This window comes from Chlorocebus sabaeus, chromosome 9 (assembly GCF_047675955.1).
Source record: "Chlorocebus sabaeus isolate Y175 chromosome 9, mChlSab1.0.hap1, whole genome shotgun sequence".
NCBI lineage: Eukaryota > Metazoa > Chordata > Mammalia > Primates > Cercopithecidae > Chlorocebus > Chlorocebus sabaeus.
The window spans coordinates 54,546,559-54,571,707 of record NC_132912.1 but is presented as its reverse complement, the minus strand read 5'-3'; the positions used below and the strand labels follow the sequence as shown (position 1 = coordinate 54,571,707).

Below are 25,149 nucleotides of genomic sequence, written 5' to 3'. Positions count from 1 at the left end.
CATTTCCTAGCCTACACCCCTTCCCTGCCACCTCATATTCAGAGGTCAGACTATCCAGTACCCTTGTCTTTCTCCCCATTCCTCCTTTGTCTTGTTTGAAAATGGCTTGAAAACTCCATGTCCCCATCCATGAATGTGTCAAGGGGCTACTCTGTGCCAGGCAGCGTGCAGACAGCAGGGCCATTGTGGTGGGAAGTACACAGCCACTCTCCCGGACTTCACTGCCTCACCAGGCAGTCCAGCACTCATGGAGGACCAGCCCTCATGAGAGTCAGGACAAGCCGAGAGCAGGCTGAGGGCAGGACGAGCATGTCTGCGAGAGCGTGTAACCAAGCTGCCAGCTCTGTAGGACAGGTGAGGCTCAGGAACATTTTTCTTTGTGGACCTGCATCTTGAGCAGAGTGAGGGTAAGGAGTGTAATAAGAAAACAGGACTTGGGCAAGTGCCACCAGGCCTTGTTCAGTCTGCAGGAGTCACAGGAGCACAGACGGGTGGGCAGGCTAGAGAGCTGATCACCTGCCCTCCCAGCAGCTGAGGTTCCCATCAAGGTCGCCTTCCAGGCTCTAGAGGAAAACTGTGTCTGCAGGCCAGATTGGAAACAGAGCAATGATGCCCAGAGAAAGTGGGGTGGGAAGGGCCTGGGCACACTGGATCACAGCACCCCCATCCCCGGCAGTGTCCATGCCTCTCCACAGGGCCCAGCCTCAGAGCAGGCTGGACTTTGGGGTTGAGCCACCAGCCTCAAGGGCTCTCAGGGGAAGGCCTGGCCCCGCATCCCTGCAGGCAACTTAGGGCTCTTACAAAGCCTCCAACTCCTCCCCAAGGGCCAGGGACTGAGCAGGAGTGGGAGCGTGGGAGGGAGAGGCCAGGTCTTGGACTGAGTCCAGTTCGGGTCCCACCCTTGTCCCCATCCACCTCATTTTTATTTCAGCACAGTGACTGTTTGCTCTTTCAATTCTTCCTGGAAGACTCCAAACAGTATATTTGCTCAAGAGCTGGGGACAACATTCCAGTCTTAGAGAAGAAGGGTATTTAGGCAAATGCAAACATATGCTGATTTCTTTTCTTAGTTACATTCTTGGCAAAGAAATTATATCACTCAGAGACAAAATGGGACTTTCGAAGGTCCACCCATTCCATCCTGGCACCGGCCGTGGGGCTGCCAACCCTCATCAGTCTCCCACACCCTCTAACATGTTATGGGGGTGTCTGTGGCTGTACAGAGGTAGATAGGGATCCTTGTGAAGGAACTACTCTGTATCCTGACTGGTGGTCACAGGAATCTACACATGTGATTTTTAAAATGCATGGCAATAAATCCATACCTGCAAGATCACATGCACTACTGAAATATGAACAAGGCCTATGGGCTGTATCAAATCCTGGTTGCAATATTGTACTACAGCTATGCAGGATGTTACCGTGGGGGAACCTGGGTGAAAGGCACACTGGATCTCTCTGGGTTGCTCCTTATAATTGCATGTAAATCTAAGTTATCTCATAATTTTCAAAAAAAATTGTTTAAACACTAAACATGGAAACCATTCTATCTCAGGATTACGACTAGTCTATTTTTACAGAGCAGTTATAAGAAAACCTGAAGCCATTTCTCCAAAGCCCATTTTGTGGTTTCCTAACAAGAAAATGATGATTTTTTTTCATATGAGAGGCCTTCAAAGAAGCCATGTCCAGCCCTACCCAGTGTCCTCAACCCACCAACCCCAGCCTGGCTCCATGACACTCAGGGCATTCCTCCCCCTGACCTTTGCCCCAGCCTGGAACCCTGAAACTGAAGGCCGATTGGGATGGATGGAGGCAAGGAGCCAGGAAGGCCTGGCAATCGTCCAGTGTGAAGGGCACTCTTTGGAGAGGAGGCCTCCAGGAGGAACCATGCTGGCCGGCCTCCACCTGTGCCAGCACACAGCCCTTTGGATCCCTGCCAGCAGTTTATTAATATTTTATTGAAACCTCTAAGATGATTCAAACTTCAGCCATCATGATAAGGTGTTGTTGCTAGGCAACTCTAGTGCCTATCTATGTAGCTGTTGTTGCAGCTCTTCCTGACTCATGAAGCTTGAGGTTTGACCCTATCACCTGGAGACCCACTCAGCACAGACCACCCACCACCAGTCCAGGGCCCCACCCACTCTCTAGTCTCCCAGCATCTGGCCATCCCTGCCCCCGAGCAGCCCTGGCTCTCCTGCCTGACGACTCACCATACTCGCTGTCGTAGAACATGACGAACTTCTGCCAGCGCAGCTCCGTCACCAGCCTGAGCATGACGTCGTTGAGGCGGACGGGTGGTCTCGAAGCCAGTGTGTAGGCCTCACCATCAGGGCTGGGGTTCAGGTGGCAGGCGGTGCGTGGCGACCCCCCGGGGTTGCGCTGGACAAAAAGGTGTGGGATGTGCATGGCATCCGTGAGGGACTGCAGGGCGTTGGCAGATGCACAGCCGGTGGACGTGACCAAAGCCAAAATCCCCTGGGTCATGAGGTCACAGGCTAGAAAGAGAGGAGAGAGAGAGGAAGGGGTCAGCATCAGGGTGATGCTGCACCAGCTTCAGCCTGCAGGCCCCATGCCTGGCAGCTCGTGCCTGGGGACTCCCAGGAGAGGCTGCCTCCCTCCAGGACAAAGAACCATCCTGGCCCAGGCCAGCAGTTTTCATGAGCACAGCCCCACTGACATCCTTGGTGAAAATGCCAACTAGACATTCTTGTACCCATTTAACATGAGAAAATAGAAGTCAAAAGGGGTAAAACCATTTGCCCTAGGCTAGTCAGGGAAGGATGGTAGAGTAGAGATTCATCGCAAATCTGCCTGACTCCCCAACCAAGCTATGAGATTAGCCATCCTGGCAACAGACTCTAAGCCCCGTTAAGAGCCAAAACATCATTGTGTTGATCTGTGTATCCTCATGCCTAGCTGTGGGCGGAGAATACACTGTGTGCTCTACAACTGTTGACTGAACTGAACTGATTGGGACTGAAGGGACTAAATGGCTTCCGAAAGTCAGGGAGGCACTTACCCAAGAGGACCCAAGATGTAGGAAAAAAAGAAAAGACACCCTAGGTCTTCTGGCCAAATCCACTTGATCCATATCATAAAAATACTGGGCCAAACCCCAGATGAAGCAGTTGTTCCAGAAGGATTATTCAAAAGCCACTTGACAATAACAAAGAAAGACGCTCCCGCTGCTCAGGCAGTTACCACAGGTGCAGAGGACGAACGCAACGGATGCTCCAGCAGCCGCTTCTAGGGCTGACATGCTCAGGGGCTCATCTTTCCAAGCTCTCCTGTAACTGCAAGAGGCACCCCTTGTAGCCATGTGCCTACACTTTTTTGGGATATCAACCAATTAATAGAAAGATGCAACTCCCAACGCCGCAACTCACTGCACCAGTTTTGAAGCAAACATTTCTTACTAATAGTTTATGCGATGGCAAGGATGTGCAGAAGCAGATGCAGTTTCAAAACACAGCCTGTGAATGGCAGCAGGCCATCTGCTGCACACAGCAGACTTTGAACGACTTTTGACAATGCAGTTCTTTCGGTCAAGAGCTCTTGGGTTTATGTAATGCCTCAGGTAAGGCTGGGAGAGGGAGAGAAGAACAGGGGAATCTGACCCCAGGGAGCAAGGCAGTGGGAGGCAGGGGAACATGTGGGAAGGGGAGGGTCCCCCCACACTCTGCAGCAGCAAAGTCCGGCTGCCCTCTGGGCAAGGGCGCTCGCCTTGCACTGGCATGAGCACCAGCAGGACGAGAAACCAAATCCCATGGTTCTCTCCTCTTCAAGGCCACCAGCAAGGGTAGCTAAACAAGAGATGATGATGTCTTGTGAATCTCACAGCCCCCTAGATGCCCTGGCCCTCTCCTACCCCAGCTCCAGTCTGCTGAATTATCTCCTAAACAGAAATCTATTGCATGTCTTGTTTAAAGCCCCGCTGTGCCCCCGTTTTACTTTAGCCGTAGGGATAAAGTAAAAGTCCACTCCTGAAAAAGTGGTCTTGCAAGCTCCCACGCCTGCAGCCTCACGCTCCTCACCATACCCTTTTCTGTTACATCCCAACCAACTGTCCACCCTGGACCCTCAAACTCACCTCTTCAATCTTGATGCTCACTCTTGCTTCAAAACTCAGACTCAGCATCCCCAGACTGGCTCATGACCCTTTTGGCAAGATCCCCCTTCACTGCACTTCCCTGTCATGGGCCACATGTTGCCTGTGTTACTGGCTGGTTCTCTAGCTTGACCCCAGGTTCCAGGATGACAAGTGTCATGCCTGCTGTGTTCACTATCCTTTCCCAGACATGTGCTAAGCCCAGTTCACAATAGGCAATAAAGACTCGTGCAAGAATATCATGCAAGAATTTCCATGGCCCCGGTCAGTAATTCCTCTGTGGGTACCTGTCCAAACCATAGGAACAGCATTCAATCCAAAACCATTCAGAGGACACTATCCGTACTCTTGGAATATTGCTAACAATCTAAAAGATGCAAATAGGTGAGTGGTTATGAAAGGGCCCCATTTGCTGAAAGTATATACAGCCTTTAAACTACTCAAGAAGATACTACAATAACACGGGAAAGTGCCTGTCATAAAAAAGTAGGTGAAAGCGATACAAAATTACATGTATTTTATTTTATCAATTAAATAAAACGTCAGCATGCATGAAAGAAAAACCAGAAGGAAATATTGCAAAATGTTAAAAGTCACTGCAATTTAGAAGAAACCTGAAAGTGGTCTTCTTTCTTTTCTATATTTTGCCAAAATTTTGTGACATAAACAGATAATTCCTTTTAAATAGAAAAATAATCCTCTGATAATGGATAAGTAGGAAAACTATATAGGAGGAACGACTATTGTGTGAGAATTGCCTCTGTGCCAAATTCTCTTAGTGTCCTTTGTACATGTGAATTCACAGTACTCTCAGGACATTTGTGTAGAGTAGGTATCATTGCATCCATTTTCCAGACAATGAGATGTGAGGCCACACAATGAACATTGCTACAGACATGGGGAAAATGCTTCTGAGAGGTGGCCATGTGAAAATACCAGGGCACAAAATTATATGCTAACTATGATTACAGCTAGGCAGAAAGCACACCCATGAAAACGGCAAGAGAAAATACTAAAGGCTAAGGCGCTACGACAGTACATGGATATTTTTTCTTGTGCATGTTCTCTTTAATGCCAATACTATACATTTTTAATCTTAAACAGCAATTGTATAAAATAAACTGTATATCCCTGGGACGTAAATTGTCCAGGAACTCCAATGCTCAATTGTGGAGTTCTCCCATCCCAGGACTCCCATGGAGAGTCCTCCTTGCAGCCCTCAGTCACTTTTGGCTCTTGTTGCCCCACATGCCTGGCTCCCTCCCAGGTCATCATCTGTCCCCACTCCATATATGTCAGGTTTTGAAGTTGCAGAATGTCTCTGAGCCTCAGTTTCCCCATCAGGGCATGCATGCCACTGGCTACTGCCCTCCTTGTCTCATACATACATTTGGTATTCCTGCCTACCCCCCACCCCCCACAAGCCAGCCCCTGCCCTAAGCACTATTAGGGGGAAAAGCAGGAGGACCACAGGTCCCATCTTTGAGGAGGTTAGGATTCACCGAGGAGACAGACTCTGCAACTCAACTGGAGGAAAGAGAGAGGAAGCTCCCTGGGACACAAAGGAGGGTAAATTCATTTGCGGTCGGCACCAGGGCCTCAAAGGAAGGAAAGGATTTAGAACCTTTCAGGGTCTCCCTCAGAGAGAGCAGCACAAGGTGGGTGCAGACTGACGATGACATAGAGCCGGGCAGAACCCTCACCAGCTACCACCTCACCAAGGGTGGTGGGAAGAGCATTCGCATCTCACGTTCACCCAAGTTCCAGTTTTGGCTCCCCCAGTCAGTAGCCACACAGCCACGGGCATGTCCCTTTCTAAGCCTCCATTTTCTATTAAATAGGAATAAGAATCTCTACCCAGCAGAGCTATGAGAGCACTGGCTTAGGACGCAGACAGCAAGAGCCAATGTCTCACAGTGCACAAGATGCTGAACAGATGTCAGCCTCCTGCCCCTTCCTTGGACATCCCATCTCTCCATCAAAGTCATGCCCAGGATCTTAAGTATTACTAGTCTCAGGCGAGAGCCATCTCACCCTCCCCATGGAGGTGGGTGCTGCCGGCCCACCCCTCATGGAGCCACCTGCAGCGTCGTAAGCGCCAGGCCTCACAAACAGGGTGGGTAATTAAGGCTGGAAGCCTCTCCCAGGCGCTAATGGAGAGGCCCGATGTGAGTCAATTTCCAATCCACTGTGAATGGCCTGCTAATTGGGGCACTGTTGAAATGATGGTTATTTGGAGGCTTCTAACATAAAAATAATAAGATCAAAATACATCAGATCAAAGCCAAATCAGCTATTAGCTTAATCAAGGTTGTGTGTGATGGGATGTTACACAATGCATGCCCTGGTTGTTGTGACAGATGCTGAACCCCAGGACCAGGCCTGGCCACCTGCTGGAGTCCGGGGCCTGCCCTGGTCACACACTGGGACCGTGGGTGAGGGCTTGTCCTCTCTGGGTTACTGGTTGGCTTTCTCTTTATTTCTTTCTGTCTTTCTTTCTTTCTTTTTCCTTCTTTCTTTCTTCTTAGGGGGGTCAAATAAAGATGATGGCTCCCTTTTCACAGGGCTGCTCCACGTGTGCCATGAAAGGTCTTTATATGTGGACGGCCATTCATGCTGCCTCGCACATAGTAGCAAATCGGAAGTCACCACTACCTAGGATGATGCTCAAAGATGTTTGTACAGCTCTCTAGAGGATAACAGCTTTTGTTATAATTCTTTGCCTCCATATTATATGGTCACAAAGCTGATGTCTCTCTTGATTACAACACAGGCTTGATGGACTGATAAGGGCCCCCTGAGAATGACCCATCCGTCAGCTGAGAAAGTAAGACAAACTGTAATGAGCAGCTTCCAGCCTCCTCACCTGCACCCTGTGTCCTGGGAAAGTGGAAGGTCTCCACAAAAGAAAGGGCTACTCAGAGCTCAGGGGCGAGGGTGGGGGGCAGCCAGCATTCCCAATTCAACTCCACAATCCATAGTCACATTCCCACCTGCTTCCCTGGAGACGATGTTCGCATCCCACCCATACAGGCAAAAATTTTCCAGACAGCAGACTCTCAGGGATGAGACATGTCAGGTGAGGTACTGGCCACTTCATAGGACAAACTCTCAGTAACTCTCACCCCAGGTGAGCTTTCTGATTTCCTGGTTAAAAAAAAAAAAAAAAAATACAGCACAGAGAGTGCTAGTTGCCTGGCCAGGACCACATAGCCAGAGAGCAAACAGCAAAGAGAACCCCAGACCACCAGGCACCTCTATATCCAATGCTGCAAAGAGAAAGTGGCCAGCAGGGACAGAACCCAGGATTCCAGGCTGACTCTACCCAACTGTCCCTGGATAGAAATCTCCAGGGCAGCTCCCAGCTCAGTGCAGGCCCCAGGGAAGGAGCAGGCAGGCAGGAACAACGCCTGTCTCCCCTGAAAGCAGATCCTTGACTCATCAAGTCACTGGGTGCCTGCAGGTGGGTGCTGGAGGTGAGAGAGGTGCCCCAGAAATTGAGGTCACTCTGGGCACCATCACTAATCCATGCCCACTATTCTCCATCTCCATGGGGATTTCTGGAACATTCTCAGAACAAGGCTGTGGGAAGCAATACCCCAGAAGGCATGTGTTAGAAGAGACCCACAGTTCCTGGTGCCACCCCCGGTCATGACACTGGCCACTGCCAGCTCAGCCTTTCCCTCTGTCAGGTGCCCTTGAGGCATCGCTCCCAGGCTTGCTCACCCTGGAAGAAGATCTGCCCATGCAGCCCCTGCTACTCTGAGGTCCCAACCCCCTCAACTGGCAACCCCTGTGTTAGCCGGCCTCTGGGTGCCACCTTAAAGAGCAGCAGGATGTTTCCAAATGGATGAGGCAAGAGAGAGCCTCCACCTGGGGAGAAATGACCTGATGCCCTAACCTCAGAGGAACCTGGCAAGGCTCAGCTCCTCCCCGTGGGCAGCAGAAAAAACAGCCAGGCTCTGGGCAAACCCGGGCTCAGCCCTGCCTGCCAGAAGGAATGGTATCTCCCCAAGGGAGTCCAGCACCTCTGCCGACCCCCAGGCTGCTCCATGAGCCACCTCATTTCTCCAACAATCTTAACCTCCACGAGCACCCACCTGCCCCCAGTCACCCTCATTATCTGTACTCTTCGTTTCTTCCTTTAAATGGGAAACAGCTATATTAATATTTGAATTCCAATGGCTAATGCTTCAAATTAAGGTAGCATTTATAAATACTTTAGAGCTGATGAATAATTGACCAAATTTAGTATTGTTATAACTCATAGTAAATAATTGATCTATGGAGAGTAAATACGTTTCATCTTTTATTAAGACATTTAAAAGGTAACCAAAACCATAAAATGGGTGGTGGTGCCGTAAGAGGCCAATGCTAGAGCTTGGGCCCTGGAGTGAGCTGGTGCTCCTGCAGAAGGTGCCTCCCTTGAGAGCACAGGACACACACTTGACAGGCGTCGTACATCCTGTCCCACAGACTGTGTGTTTCAGTGATTCTCTGCCCACTCTCCGACTTCCCAGAGACCTGCAGCAACCCCACCTCCTTCCTTGGAGCCTGCTTTCCTCCTCTACGGTCACTCCACTACAGACTCCCTCTCTTTCCTTATGTAGCTTGGCTGCTGAAATCCTAACTAGGAGTCAACTCAGGGTGGATCAACCTGCCCACGCTCTTCTCCACACTGCTGGCAAGCAGTGGAGGGCCACAGAGAGCGCCACACCCTGGCAACTCGGTGACCTTGGCCACATGGCAGTCACCCATCTCAGCAGGGCTCCCACGCTGACACCTCTCTACCACCTCTCTCCCTGTTCTTCTTGAACCACCCAGGTTTATTCCCCAAGTTCAACGAATGACTTACAGCCTTTTTCATGAATTAGAAAACATCATCACAAGCAATCTCGCATGACTTCCTGCCTCCAGAGCTCCACACCTCCCTGTCTGTGCTGAAAGCTGAAGAGAGAAGTTTCTCCTAAGGCTGGTCTCTGCTCCTGAGCTCCGGCGGCTCCCTCCTCTGGCCTTTTCCTACACCCAGATCCATCATCTATACCCTCTCTCTATGGAATCATCAACCTTCCTTGCATGTTTGACCCACCCTAAGTCCGGCCCTGTTGAGGGCTCCACCGTTATTGCTCAAGCCCACAAGGCTCCCCTTGGGGTCCTGACCCCCACCCACCCATCTGCCTGAGATCTCCAATTAATGAGTCCCTTGGCAGCTCAAACTTGATGCATCAACACTGAGCTGCCTAGGATGTGAGTCTGTTCTTCCCAGTCTCCCAACCTCAGTAAAGTGGTGCCCCATCCACCCACTAGTTACTAACCCTTCTCTCTCACTGGCCCTCTGCACCCAAGCCATCACCAGGCCTGCATGCTTTATATCCCAAATATATCTTGAGTCTGTCAACTTTCCTCCACTCCACTGCCATCGCCTTGGTCCAGAACACTGTCACCTCCCCAATGGACCCTCACACCTCCAACCTCCCCACCTGTCCCAGATGAACACACTGTCCATTCTACAGTGGGCTGGCCTTTATAAAGCACCAACCAGACAGTGCTGTCCCTGCTTAAAACCACATGAGCTTCCCACTGGCCTTAAAACAAAATGCATACCCTAATGGGACCCACAGACCCAGCATACTCCACACCCTATGCACTGCGTTCCAAGTAGCAGGCCTTTATGCGGTAACTCAAGTGTCCCAAGCTCTTGCTCACTACCAGGACTCTTCCCACACTCCCCCCACTGCCTAAAGTACTCCTGCTATGTTTGTCTGGCTAATTCTCCTTCTCCTGTGTGCTGGGTGGGTAACCATCATTCCCTCTAGAGAACCTTCCACATGGTCCCCAATCTTCCCTCACCATGGTTTGCCTTCATGGCACTAACCAACATTTGCCATTCCAACTGCCCAGTTGGAATGGCAAATGCTGGACTATTTTGTGTGGTCTCAATTCTGCCCATAAGCAGAAGCACCTTCACTTTTTACCCACCGCCCCAACCCCCAGCACCTAGCACAGTACAGCAGAGCAAGAAACTACGTAATCTCTGGCTCACGCCTATAATCCTAGCACTTTGGGAGGCCAAGGTGGGTGAATTGCCTGAGCTCAGGAGTTTGAGACCAACATGAGCAACATGGTGAAACCCTGTCTCTACTTAAAAAAAAAATACCAAAAAATTGTTGGGCATGGTGGCCCATACCTGTAATCCCAGCTACTCGGAAGCCCAAGGTATGGAACTGCTTGCACCTGGGAGGTGGAGGTTTTAGTAAGCCAAGATAGTGCCACTGCACTCCATCCTGGGCTACAAAGCAAGACTCCGTATCAAAAAAGTGAAAGGGAAGGGAGGAGAGGGGAGGGGAGGGGAGGGGAGGGGAGGGGAGGGGAGGGGGGAAAGGGAGGGGGAGGGGAGGGCAGGGCAGGGCAGGGCAGGGCAGAACATAATCCTAACAACTCTGGAAAATAAGCACAACTGGAGTCCAGATTTCGTGGGTAAGACACAAAGTTTTCAAACTTGCCAAGGTCTCACAGTGCTCATGTTCACCAAAAGGTAAAGCCAAATCCCACAATTTAGAGAAGGGGAGCCAGTTCCTTAAAGGTGACACTCCCTCTAAGGAGGGGTTCACCGAGAGCTTGCAGAGAACCAAGGAGACAGTGAGGAGGAAAGAGGGATGAGCCTGAGGCCTGGCTCAGGCAGCAGCAGCTGTGCAAGTATCTCACCAGGAGCACCACCAGGCTGAGAGCCCCAGCCTCTCTGGCCTCAAGCTCAGCCTAGCCCAGGGAGGCCCAGGGAGGCCCAGGGAGGCCCAAGAGAGCACGGCCGAATGGTCCTGAGGAATGATGGGCTGTCATCCAGGGCAGGTGGGCAGCTCATGCAGTCAGGATGCACAAAGCAGACCAGGAGGGTGGGGAAGAGCTGGCAGCACCATGGGATCTCTGGGGCCTCATTCCTCTAACAATTAATGAATCAAAACCAATTCCCTACTCCTGCAGATTGGAAACACAGGGAACACTGGGTGGGATCATGCTCACTTATTTATAGCTCTCCAGCTTCTCATTAATGACTTTTACTGCTCCGCCAATGAAACGTTAGGCTCCCCAGCCAGGATTCACAGGGAAGCCTACACTGTCAAAGTTAAATCAGGACAGTGATGAGTCCTGGGCATGCCTGCAGGGAGGAGTGTCTTGGAGAAACTCAAAAGGAGTTGAGCACTACGGCCTCCTGTAGCACTCCCAAGCCCAGAGAGCTCCTCCTGGGCATCCCCTCAGCCCCTGGCCAGCCCACAAGACGTCACCTCCTCACTCTGCCTTTGAATGTCTGTATCCCTCCCTTATCAGCGAACTGGTCTCCCTGCCTCCCAGCCCTTCTTTCTCCAACCCACTCTACAGACCAAAGTTCAGCAACAAGCATGTCTTTGAAATATCAGCCATGCTCCCCACTGCAAGTGATCAAAGTCCAGTTTGTGAGATCCTGCACCGCTCCCTAGCTCCACACATCACAATGGTGCCAGTCTACTTGCCAACCGTCACATGTCCCATGCTCTTTACATGTAGACATGCCCATTCTAATCTCTATCTTTGCATGTGCTGATTCCCTTTTCCTGAAATGCTCTTCCTCCCCTACTTTGCCTTTCAAACTTCCACTCATTCCCCAAAACCCACCTCAAATGCCTCTTGCTCTTTGGCATTATTTGACTTTCCCCTTGCTAGGCAAAGTTAACCATTCCTTTTCCTGCAGGTCCAGGAATACTTTATCCTAGCACACTTCTATTGCATACGTATCATATTATCTCATGTTTAATCCCTAAGGTCACAAGAAGAGAGGCTGAGGCCCATGGCTTTATGTATCTTCAGGGTCAGGGCCTAATGCAGAGATATTCAGAAGATACGGAATGATTGAATGAGCTGAGTGAAAGCACAGATACATCCATACTAGAGAAATCATTTAAAATATTGGTGTTTCAAGGTAAACGATTACGTCAGAGAATCAATGGGATGGGAGTCGTGTTAGGAATCAGGCAATGGAAAATTCTGTCTTGTCCAAGACTAGAGTTAGCCTTCAGCAGTGCAATGAGAAAAGATCTTGGAATGTGGGGCCTCCTAAACTTGGTTCAGAATCCAGTCCCTGCATGAATGAGTCAGGAGCCCTGGGCAATTCACTTCATCTAATTCTGCCCAAGAAGGAGAGAGTGTTTCGGGGTCAGAAAAGGAAAACAAGAAGCTTGGGAGAAAGCAACAATGCTGTCCTGAAGCTGGCAAAGGAAGGGAAAGATAAGCAGCCAGATCTGAGAACCCCTGGTTCCATGGGGCCCTGGGCAGGACAACTCGGGTCCCAAGACTATGAAGCACAGCTGGCTCGGAGAGGAGGGAGACTTGGGCAGCACACGGAGCTCTCCGAGGAGCTCAGCTATGCCCAGGACATGGACTGAGGGGGAAAGAAAGGGACAGGTGTGGCCACATCCAGGAAAGGCTGGGGCCAGAAAAGGATCCCTAGGCTAACCAAGGAGGTGTTTCCAGCTCTGTTTAGAAAAAGGCTGAAAAAGAGGATAAGGTTATGGCAGTGCTCAGGGTGGGGCAAGGACATGCCTTCTGCTGCAGACAGTGGGAGAAGAGGAAGAGAGCTGTGCCAGGGCCCCCTCACCTAATCGCTGAACCGCATGGTCTCCCTGGGAAGTGGGTACTACTACCTCATTCTAGACAGGAGGAACAAGAGCAGAGATCCTAGGTTAGAGCATTGCCTAAAATCACAAGAGAGCCTGGGTTCAAACCCTGAGCTGTCTTTGATCTTAAAGTTAGGGGACCAGCCCAGGAGACAGGCCACTGTGGTAGCTGTGTGCCCTCAGGCAAGCCACTTAACCTCCCTGAGCCTCGGTCAGTCACCTGTAAATGGATAATAACAGTCCCCACCTCCTAGGGCTGACATGAGGATTAAATGAACCAATTCATGTAAAAAGTTTAGAATAACGTTTGGTATATAGTAAGTGTTCAAAAAAGGATCAACTTCTGTTGTTAGTCACAGCCCTCTCATATGGGATCCTGTTTTTAGAGACTCAGCCAAGTAGAAGGTGGAGGAGCTTGGGGCCAACTCCTTCATTCAGTCTGGGTGGGGAGAGGTAGTCTCAGCACTGTTGAGCAGAAAACTCTTGGCCAGACACCAATCATGGCCTGGCCCTAGAAAAGAGGCAGCCGGCTTCCCAGAAATTCCACATGCCTGCAGGTTTGGTGCTCCTGTAAGCAACACCTCATAAGCAATACCTCTTCAGAAGTCACTGGGCCATGGGAACAGAGAATGTCCACTGCACTCTAAAACAGGCTCAGGGAGGAAGCTACATGGTGGTCTCTCCTCCTGCCGGCCTTTGGGCCAGCTGGTCTCCTGGCAACAGACCACTGAGAAGCCCCTGAAGGCCAGGTCTGAAGAACTGGAGCCTGCAGTTAGACTCCTACAGACAGGCCACACCACAGAGCCTGCCTCAGCCCTCCCCGCAGCTCTGGGCCACCAGGCCCGATCCCATGTCCAATTCTCCCCTACCCCACCTGCATTCGTCTCCTGAAAGATAAGAACATCCAGATAACAGGCCCCAGCATCCCTCCCAGATGGAGAACTTAGGCTCTGTGAAGTTTCTGGCTCTCCCTCTTCATCTCAACCTATGTCCAACTTTTGTTTTTAGCTTTCTCTGGCTGTCTCATCCTCCTTATCACTACTTCTGACTTTCTGAGTCTCGGTTCTGTGTGTGTGTGCGTGCATGTGTGTGTGTGTGTTCTCATGCACGCACCAGCAAAGGTATATGCAGGTATGTAGGTGGAAATCACTCTCCCCACCGCAGCCGATGTCCTGCCTCCCTGGTAGGGCTGACTGCTCCAGAGCTCCTGTCTCTGCCAAGGCTCTCGTCTCCACCCCGGATTTGGAAGCTGACCAGGATGCCCCCTGCTAGGCCCTCAGCTGTCTAGTCTTTCCCCTCCCAGGGATTCGTGCAGCAGGAGCAAAACTCACACCTTGGCCAGCAGCCCTTCTAGGAAAGGTTGGAGTGGCCCACCCTGCCAGCCTCACCAGCCCCAAGCCCCAGCTCTAAGGCCTTGTACTAATCCTGCAGCATGGCCAGCAGACTTCCCAGGGCAACTTCCAGGCTCCAAGATACAGCACAGGGTCTGGAGGCTATGCTGTGTCCTCATCTCTGCACCTGCTTTTCCCCTACCATAAGCTCACTGTCCCCTCTTGGCTCCTATCTACATGGTGAATCCTTATCATCAACCCAGACAAGTGCCTCCTCCTCTCCAGGGACCTTCTTGTTTACCCACAATCAGGACAACACAGGCCCTTCCTCTGATGTCACTTTCTGCTTTATATATGATTACAGCTCAGTGTCATTGACTGCTCCTGGGTCCCTGTTACCACCTGCACTGAGCTCCCTCAGGACTTGTCTCTCCCTAGCACCCCACGTGAAGTGGGACCCCCAGCTCTGGATGCCTTGGAGCAGCAGGCAGCAACAGGACAATGCGGGATGTGCATCATCCTGGCCTGGCCGTGGTCCACCCACTATCGCCAGGACAGCCCAAGACAGCTGGGCTCGCCAGGCAAACCATAGGCAATGGCGGCCAGTCATCACCCTATGGGTCTGTCTCTAGGGTAAGAGTCACAGCGACGCCCACACCCGCCTCACTCCCTCTACAACTGCCTGGGCAGGTCAGGTGGGAGTGCATGCAGCCCTCTGTGCTGCTTCCTGGCCTGTCACCTGGTAGGGACGAAGACAGAAGCACTGGCCTGAAGCCTGCCAACGGGCAGGTCTAGCCCACTCCCTCAAGGGGAAAGTGCCACCCCTGCACCCCCAGCTGCTGGGCTCTTGACCCAGAACCCCCAATCCATCGTCCACCTTTCCTGACTCCATTACCAAGGGACTGTGCCCACCCTCCAGCATGAGTTCAATGCTGCCAGCTGCCCAATGGCCCTTAAACCAGGTATTTGGGCTGTAGGTCCCTCTTCAAGGGCCATCCCCCCCACAGACGCAGACCCTGCCTCACTCTGCTCAGCCTGGTTGTTTACCGACCTTGGCTGCCAGCAAGCCCCCAACATGCCTTGCAGCCAAGCCCAGGGAGATGACCCGTGAGGGGCAGCCCCCCTGCTCCCCTTCTCCCTGCTCTGCATGCTACTCCCCTACGGCCCTCGTCATGTGCAGCCCTCCCCGTCCCTGAGTGAGGGCAGGAGGGAGAGAGCTGGAGTGAGGCTGGGGAGGTGGTGGGGGTAAATGGAGCAGGTTCCCCCATCCCAGGTCCTTTCTGTTCTTTATATCCTTCTTGTTGTGATTCTTATGTGGCCAAGTGCAAGTGGACTGTTGTCCACATTTACTGGTCAAAATGCTAATTCCAGGGGACTGTGAACAGAATGAGGAAGAGGCAAAGTGACACCACAGAAGCTGAAGGCATCTCTTACAAACTAACTCTGTCCAGTCAGTTCACAGATGCTCCCCCCGGGAAGCAGCCTGGGCTGTGCAAAGAGAACGGACTTGGCAATCACGAAGCCCAAGCCCCAGCCCACCTCTACCACATAGCAGCCCGGAACCTGGGTTGGTCATGCCTCATGCCTAATTTTGTAAAATTGGGGGAGGGCAGCGAAGAACAGGTCATGGCACCTGCACCACACACAGATGTAAAAATATAGCCACTGGCACAAAATAGATCTTGAATAAGTTCTAAAATGCTAATTCCTCCTCCTCAGGAAGTGTTCATTCATTCATTTACCAATCAAGTGCCAAACACACTCCTTCTTGGCCCCTTTGAAACTGAAAACCACGTTAGTGCAGAGGACGCCCAATAACACAAGAGAAAGGAGGCTGTCCAGACCTCTCAGAGAGAGGAACTGGCCCAGCGGTAAGAGGACAGGTTCTGGCACCAAACTACCTGGACTTGAATCCCTGCTCTGCACCTTACTGCTGTGGGCAAGTCACACCTGCTCCGTGCCCTACCCTGAAAACGGGGTTATGATAGTCCTGACCTCATAGAGTGATAATGAGAGTCAAGTTAGTACTGAGGAAGCACTTCGACCAGCACCAGTAAGTGCAGGTAACTTACCACCCACTGCAAGAAGAGCAAGAAGAAAGCAGCCTGGCTACGTTCAAACTCAAAACCAAGCTAGGAGAGTGAGGTCTAGGCTGATGGTCAGACGCCTGGGCATGTCCAAGACCATCCTCTGCTCATCGGTGCCACCTCTGAGCAGGATGCCCAGGTGCAATTCTGCAGGTGAGGGTGAGGGGGGGGCAACACCCAGCCTGGGTCCCACATGGTGCAGGAGCTCTTCTCATTCACCCTAAGTTTTGCATGGGCTTTGTTTTCCAATACCTCATTGCCATCCTAACAGCCAGCATGACAGTACACAGCCTCTGAAGTTGTTGACATGAAGCCTGTTTCAGAGAATGAGTCAGCCAGGTGTTAGGGGTGCACCATGCACCCAGCACCAGCATCTAAGGGGATCACCCTGGGGCCAAGGGTCTCTCAAGATGGAAAAGTGGATACATGTGCTGGCTGGCCCCCAAAGCCAGCTTTCTCAGCTTGACCAATCCTGCATCTCCAGGAGGAGGCAAAGCCATCAAGACACAAGCCATGGCCAGCGCCTCCCTGGCCGTTCAGGCTGGCCCTGCTCCTAATATTTTCTGAGAAAGAGCCCAGCTGGCCCTGGGACATTACCATCTCAGCCCCTAGGTGCTTCAGAGCAGTCGGGGAGCAAAATCAGAAATCTCCCGCAGCCAGCAGGGATGAGAGGGGCTCTTTGCCAGTGATAATGAAAATTTTCACAATAGCAGATGCTCGGAGAAAATTGAAAAATAATACAACAAAACTCATAAACCAGAGAGGAACTTTAGAGAATCCTGGTCGGTAAGGCTACATTTTTCCCACCAGCACATTTTTAGGCACAATAGGCAGATTGGGAGCCACATTCTCCCAGCAGGTAATCAAATTGCCTCCCGGAAGCCCCCCACAAATCTCCCCAAGCACCCCACGCTGGGAACACAGAACTGAGGCAGATCCCAGCACAGGCCCCAGCAAAGGCTATCTGGAGAGGAAGCCAGGCTGTGCGCTGGGGAGTGGTGGAAGTCCGGCAGGTGGAGTGGGGGTGAACAGTCATGTAGCCTGGGGTGTCAAAGGGGCTTCACAGAGGACAGCAGCTGATGCTGGGGCAGAGAAAGAGGACAACCCAGGCCAGTGGCTGCTGTGAGCCAAGGCCCAGCGCCCTCCAGGAATGGCCCCCTCACATTGGGGTGAGAGGTTGGGCAATGGCTGTTAGGAAGAAAGGGAGGGTGGAGTCCCCAGAAGTCTTTGGATGATCAGCTGAGGGGCTTTGTTTTGATCCCAGGAGGAGCAGGGAGCCTTGAAGGGTTTCGGAGCAGAAGGAGGACCTGCTCAGAGCTTACTTCTGGGAAGGTGGCCACAGGGAGGATGCAGCCAGAGGGCTGGAGGCAGAAGCCCCCTCCTACCCCTCCTCCTCCTCACCCAGCAGGAACAGAGGTAGGAAGGGCAGGGGGTAGGAGGCAGCGGGAACAGCATCATGGCCATCACAGAAACAGGGAGCAGAGCCAGCTAAAGCATGAGGGGAAGAAGGGAACAGGTCAAGGACAGACACCAAGCCCCAAGAACCCCAAAGCTGGCAGGACTAGGTGAGGGCACCTACCACCCGGTGGCCCCCAAGGCTCCTGAATGCCATCTCATGGCGTCATCCCAGGCCTAGAGGGAGGGCCACCACTTGTCCCCCACCCATTTGCAGAGGGGGCACCTGAAGCTTGGCAATGTGAGCTCTCTTGCCACGTATGATCCACTGCATGGCTAGTGGGGAGTGAGCTAGGCCAAGAACTCAGGCCTTCCAAGGGCACACTCTGCCCACCCCAAGCCTGGGCTTCCAGGTGCCTCCCAACCCAGCGGGAGGGCATGGTCAGCCCTTCAGCCTCCAGTCGGCACCTTAGCTGCCCTCAGAGGCTTGAGGGACTCGGTGCCATCTAAGTGCCCAGGGAAGGTGTGGTGGGAGCAGTGGGTCAGGTGGGGAGGAAAAGCAAGGCCTTCACCCCACTGTGTCCTGAAGAAGCCCTGTAGAGACCATGCATGTTGCAGGCCAGGCTGAGCTTAGGGGCCACCCAGCAGCTGGGGAGCAGGCCTGTTCACTGAAAAATGGAGGGGCCTCTGAAAGACGCACCCCAGGAGAGGCAGCCTAGCAACTCAGGGCAGTGGAGTTATAGGAGCCCCTAAGTGCCAGGGTCAGCCACTGGGACAGACTGAATCCAAAGGGGAGAAGGGGTGGAAGCATGGGCAAAACTGCATTATGCAATTCCCCAAGTTGGAGTGGACACAAGTCACAGAGCCCGAGCACTTCCCTGGAGCCCAGCTTAAGGGGGGCAGGGCATCCCCTTCCTTACCACCACAACACCAAGCCACTAGGGCACTAGGGCCAGTCAGGCAAGGGATAGAAGTGTCAGGTGCACACCCAAAACAACACCGTCACCCCCTGGGGGGATGTGTGAGACTGCTTCCCCCACCCCACAGCAAGCTCAGCTGGGGTCATAGGTCCCTACCCCACTGTGAACTATGAGCTCCTGGCTGGGAGAGGAGCCTGGGCATGTATGCTCCCATGCCGCTGACCTGCTTCTAGGGAGCACTATAGCATATCAAACCAAGGCAGGGGGGCTCTGAGAATCCCCCGAAAATACCACATACTGTTCATTGCTCTCTGCCTTCCCTAAGGGCCTTTTCCTGTTGGGAAAGTGGCTGCGTGCGGGATGGCTAGGTCTGGAGGGCACAGTAGATTGCTCTCGTGCTCAGCTCCAGCCCTGCCCTGCACATAGAAGACGGTGCTCCCCTTCTCCACCCTCTGCCCAGACACCTTCCCTAGAAAGAGACAAAGGAATGACAGGCAGGAGGACACAGCTGCCAGGACACACACCAGAGAAGGAACAGGAAGCTGCGGAGCTGTAGCTGGGGGCTCAGCCCCTCCAAATGCCCTGCCTGGTACGCGTGCAAGCACACCACCTGCAGGCACATGGCCCCCCGCACATGCACACGTGGCTGCTCTGCACTGAGGAGGAGTTCCCATGATGGTGCAGGGAGCTGTCCCAGTCATACCCAAGGCCACTGAGCCTCTCAGGACATTTGGACGGATGATTCCAGGCAGTTCTGGAGGTATGGGGAGGGGCTCTGAGGACTGCTTCTGCACTGTCTCCAACAAGGACAGCTCAGCTCAGGCTTTGAGGCAGCTTGGGTCTGCTTTCCAAGAAGTGACTGAGGTAGCACGGGCAGCAAGTGACAACCGCATACTGTGTCTCACTCAGGGACACACTGACACGAAGAAAAGCACAGGCCAACGGAGGAACCCCTCTTACAAACACAGAGCAAACCACTTTGTGTCTAGCAGCTTCCCTTCCTCACCTCATTTGATCCACCTGACAATTCTGAAGTAAGAAGTATTGTTACCATTTCTCGGATGAGGACATTGAGGCTCAGAGAGGCAGAGTCACATGCCCAAGGTCACACAAGAAGGCAATGGAATCTGAGTTCAAACTCAAGTAAGTCTGACTTTACAGACTCTCTTCCCACTCTACCAAGTGGCACAGATGAGAATCAAAACCACAGCAGGTGACAGACCAAGAACCAGCAGGTGATAGACCAAGGACCAGCAGGTGACAGACCACGGACCAGCAGGTGACAGACCAAGAACCGGCAGGTGATACACCAGCAAGTGACAGACCAGGGACCAGAAGGTGACAGACTAAGGACCAGCAGGTAAAGACCAAGGGCCAGCAGGTGAAGACTAAGGACCAGCAGGTGAAGACAAAGGACCAGCAGATGAAGAACAAGGATCACCAGGTGATAGACCAGGGACCAGTAGGTAAAGACGAATGACCAGCAGGCAAAGACCAAGAATCAGCAGGTGATAGACCAAGGATCAGCAGGTGATAGACCAAGGATCAGCAGGTGACAGACCAAGGACCAGCAGGTGATAGACCATGGATCAGCAAGTGATAGACCAAAGACAAGCAAGTGATAGACCAAGGATCAGCAGGTGATAGACCAAGGATCAGCAGGTGAAGACCAAGGACCAGCAAGTGATAGACCAAGGATCAGCAGGTGAAGACCAAGGACCAGCAGCTGATAGACCAAGAATCAGCAGGTGACAGACCAAGGACCAGCAAGTGATAGACCAACGACCAGCAGGTGATAGACCAAGGACCAGCAGGTGATAGACCAAGAATCAGCAGGTGATAGACCAAGGATCAGCAGGTGATAGACCAAGGGCCAGCAGGTGATAGACTAAGGACCATCAGGTGAAGACAAGGACCAGCAGGTGAAGACCAAGCATCAGCAAGTGATAGACTAAGGATCAGCAGGTGATAGACAAAGGACCAGCAGTTGGAGACCAAGGACCAGTAGGTGATAGACCAAGAGCCAGCAGGTGACAGTCTGCTGGTGGTCTATCACCAGGGACCACCAGATGATAGACAAGGGACCAGCAGGTGATAGTCCAGGGACCAGCAGGTGATAGACCAAGGACCAGGAAGTGATGGACCAAGGACCAGCAAGCGATGTCCCAAGGACCAGCAGGTGATAGACTAAGGATCAGCAGGTGAAGGCCAAGGACCAGCAGGTAATAGACCAGGGATCAGCAGGTGATAGACCAGGGACCAGCAGGTGATAGACTAAGGAGCAGCAGGTGAAGACCAAGGACCAGCAGATGAAGACCAAGGATCAGCAGGTTAGACCAAGGCCCAGCAAGTCAATATCAAGGACCAGCAGGTGAAGACCAAGGAACCAGTCAGTGAAGACCAAGGACCAGCAGGTGATAGACCAAGGACCAGCAGGTGATAGACAAAAGACAAGCAGGTGATAGACAAAGGACCAGCAGATGATAGACCAAGGACGAGCAGGTGATAGATCAAGGACTAGCAGTTGAAGACCGAGGTCCAGAAGGTGACAGACGAAGGATCAGCAGGTAATAGACCAGGGACCAGCAGGTGATAGAGCAGGAACCAGCAGGTGATAGACCAAGGACCAGCAGGTTATAGACCAGGGACCAGCAAGTGATAAACCAAGGACCAGCAGAGGATAGACCAAGGACCAGCATTTGAAGACCAAGGACCAGAAGGTGATAGACGAAGGACCAGAAGGTGATAGACCAGGAATCAGCAGGTGATAGACCAAGGACCAGCAGGTGATAGACCAGGGACCAGCAAGTGATGGACCAAGGACCAGCAGGTGATAGACTAAGGACCAACAGGTGAAGACCAAGGACCAGCAGGTGAAGACCAAGGATCAGCAGGTTAGACCAAGGCCCAGCAAGTCAATATCAAGGACCAGCAGGTGAAAACCAAGGAACCAGCCAGTGAAGACCAAGGACCAGCAGGTGATAGACCAAGGACCAACAGGTGATAGACCAGGGACCAGCAAGTGATGGACCAAGGACCAGCAGGGGATAGACCAAGGACCAGCAGTTGAAGACCAAGGACCAGCGTTTGAAGACCAAGGACCAGAAGGTGATAGACGAAGGACCAGAAGGTGATAGACCAGGAACCAGCAGGTGATAGATCAAGGACCAGCAGGTGATAGACCAGGAACCAGCAGGTGATAGATCAAGGACCAGCAGGTGATAGACCAGGGACCAGCAAGTGATGGACCAAGGACCAGCAGGTGATAGACCAGGAACCAGAAAGTGATAGACCAAGGACCAGCAGGTGATAGACCAAGGACCAGGAGGTGATAGGCTAAGGACCAGCAGGTGATAAATCGAAGACCAGAAGGTGACAGACCAAGGACCAGCAGGTGATATACTGATATTCCAAGTCATATGAAAGAAGGAAAACCTTCCTGCTCTCATCCCAGGCACACGTTCCCACCAACTGTACTCCGGTTTCACCCCTCTAACCTCTTGAACTCCCAGAATCCCCACCCTCCCAAGCTCCCACCCCCAACACTCCCAGCATACACAGATGCACACACCTATTTTCTGCATCTGCTTAAATCACAATAGCATTGGTTGAAGGTAAGTGTGCTGACTGGCTGAGTGAGCCCAAGCGTCCACACCTACCCAGGCAGAGCCTTACCAGACAGGGGTAAGCCTCCTCCTCCCCCAGTGCCTTCTTGGAAGGCGGCCCACACTCCATTCAGCTCATGAGAAAACAGACCAACCCAAGGCTCCAGGGCTTGGGAGTTCCCAGAAGAGGACACCAGGAGTCCCAGGCATGGGGATGCTACCACCCACTGCCCTGCCACAGCTGGGTCCATGGCTGCTTCTGCTCTTACAGGTTCTCATGGGGACTGGGCAGGATGGGATGTGGGGAGCACACAAATAGGAGAGAAGCGATCTACTCTCAAAGATCCCAGCCCAGATGGCACCTGTCCTGCACCTCCATCAACCCCTAGGGGCTCTAGGAAGCTAGAGGGAGGTGTAAGCTGGGGAGACAGCCAGCTGCTATCCTTAATGCACCCAGGTTTCATCTCCCTCTACGCAGCCATCCAGAGCACTAGCCACTAAAATAAGCCCAGCTATTGACACACCAACACCCAAGCTCTCTGTCCCTTGCTCCTCACCCTTCAAAGTTCAATTCAAGTGCCCCTTCCACCAGGAAGTCCCCGGGGTTTTCCCACCCTCGCAACATTCAGAGCACAGCCCAGGCATTATCACTCGGAATCATCACCCTCTGTCTCCACCACCAGGCTGTGGGCTGTTGGAATTTAGGAACCGTGTTGAGGCCACTTCAGGGTCCCCAAGGCACAGGTGCCGGAGGAATGTTTACTGAAGGAGCGAATGAAACTATTGCATTAGATCAAGCCCAGGTGCAGAGGACTAGTTTCACACAGAAAGCATCGATTTTGCCCTATAGAACCCTACCTCTAGTTTTCCAACAGACGACCCTGGTGTGAAGACAGAGGGGCAGGGAGAAAGGTGGGGGCTGACATTTCCCAGCCCCTCCCAGGCCAAGGGAGAGCTGAATAGCTCACTGACTTGTCCAGGAGCCCGAGGTAAACCAGACTAAGAGCCAAGAGTCTCGATTCACTACTGGCATTTCTCCAGCCGTGACACCAGCCAAGGAAACTGCCCAGAATGAGCTCAGCACTTTTTTGCCTTAAATGGTTGACTTCTCGAGTGTTTTTTAAAAGGATATAACACCAAGGGAAGCAGTACTCAAGGCTGAGAATTACGAATATTTATAGTGTTTAAGCATAATCGTATTCAGATGAGGACTATATATTGCTCACTGCAATTTGCACTCTTCTCAAAGCATATATTTCTGCAGGGAAGAAGGCCCAATGGCTGGATGCCGGCCTGGAGACTGCAGGGTCCGGAAGGTACAGGGGAGGTGCTAGCGTCCCAGCTCCAGCCCCGCTTAGGAATGAAAGACAGCATCTGCCAGACACCCTGCCCTGGAGGGGGACCAAGAAGGCCCACGGGCCCCAAGTTGTTGGGGAGAGGAGCAGAAAGATCTGCTAAGGACAAGCCCAGAAACAGAGATCCCCCAGCTCTTTGGGTGACAGGATTCTTTTATAAAGTTCAAAACTGGCTCCTACACGAGGTAGCTGTACTTTAGTGCCTGCTGCTGGAGAGCACTCATCACGACCTGAAGCCAATGTACCCTCAGCAAATAAACCTGCATGTTATTACAGCAACCATGACATCACAGCCGCGTGTGAGCATCAAGTCACCGTCAAGGCTGCAGGCATTCATGGGGTCCTGACCCCTTTCTACAGAGCTGGGGGCTTCATGGGGACCCACTCATTGGGGCTTTGGAATTCCACAGGCCCGATTCAATTAATAGTCACCTAATGAAGTTGACAAGACTCTGCAGGTGGACAGGTAGGCTGATGGGGCAAAGGGCAGAGGCATGAGAAGCAAGAAGAGGGTAAGAATGAAAGGGAAGAAGGACAACCCAGAAGACCTAAGAGCCATGCCTCTGGACAGGGGACCTTTCTGTTCCCCGCACAGACATACTGGGGATCCTACCCACCCACCCCTGACCATCACATATCATACACCTCACTCATATATGCAAAGCTATTGAAAAGCCACCTCCCTGAGCTGACACCCCATGAAGCAGCGGTCAGAGCCCACCCCAGCACACCCTCCTACCCCAGCATACCCTCCCACCTTCAGTGTTTCCCAGTGGAGTGGGGGTGTTGGCAGCAACAGGAGTTACCTTGGACAGGTGGACAGGAGCCCCAAGTCCCGACCCGGCCTCCTCACCCACTCCCTCCAGAAGCAGCAGTCCCAGCAGAGAGACAGCCAGGCCTCCCCTCACCCGCAGCCCCCTGAACCAGCCAGCGCTCCTCCCTGAGCTCAGTCAGCTTGCACACACTAATTAGGAAATGGAACCACCAGAGGCTACCTGGAGACAACTGCAGGGAATTACCAGGCCTCAGCCTTGCTGCTTTCTCTGATTTGGTGCTGCATGCCCTGCTGGCACAGGCCTCCTGCCCTGCAGTTTATCTTTCTCTACATTATCAAGCATCTACCAGAGGAGCCACCCTGAGCTGTGCATCTGCAACTGGTGGAAAGGGGAAGCCTCCGAAGCCACAGAGTCGAGAAAGGGAGCCTCCCTCTGATATGGGCCTGGGTGAAGCCACCTGCTCTGCCAGGGCAGCTTCCCAGTGGGGAAGAGGCTTGAGAGGAGGGACTGAGCCTGGTGAAAGGAGAAGCCTGGAAAGGTGGAGTTGAGAAAAAGAAGACAAAAGACAATGGCAACTGGGGCCGCCCCTCCCCTCAAAGGGGCCCTCCTGGGGTGGATGGTAGGCCATAGGCACTGAGGTGGCCCAGGAGCCAGCATTAAGGTAGGGGTGGTGGATAGCTCATAGCACTCCCTAAGAGCTCGCTCATAGTAGCGGGACGCTGCAGCCCCAGCACCAAGGCAGGAGCTCCTGGTCTTTTCATTTTCCTGCCTCCAGCCTTGACTCTTGGGCTCACCGCTCACAGGAGCAATCTTCCTAAAACCTACCCCAGCTTAAGACTCTCAAAGACTCCCATTCTCACAGGACCAGCAGCCAGATACCCAGCCCCAAGACCCTCATGAGCTCAGCCCAGCCCAGTTCTC

The 25,149-nt window shown here is 52.6% G+C and overlaps 1 protein-coding gene across 5 annotated transcripts in view; it reads right to left on the bottom strand.

Moving 5' to 3' along the window:
- Positions 1-25,149, bottom strand: part of GRID1 (glutamate ionotropic receptor delta type subunit 1) — a 798,312-nt gene that overhangs the window by 638,583 nt on the left and 134,580 nt on the right. For 4 of the 5 annotated variants that reach the window (XM_007962718.3, XM_073019016.1, XM_038008970.2 and 1 more), the window contains one exon: positions 2,217-2,501. In XM_007962718.3, coding sequence (XP_007960909.1) covers positions 2,217-2,501 — 285 coding nt within the window. Of the gene's footprint in view, positions 1-2,216; positions 2,502-3,025; positions 3,258-25,149 lie in introns of those variants that run through there. The other variant, XM_007962723.3, reaches the window with a different exon arrangement.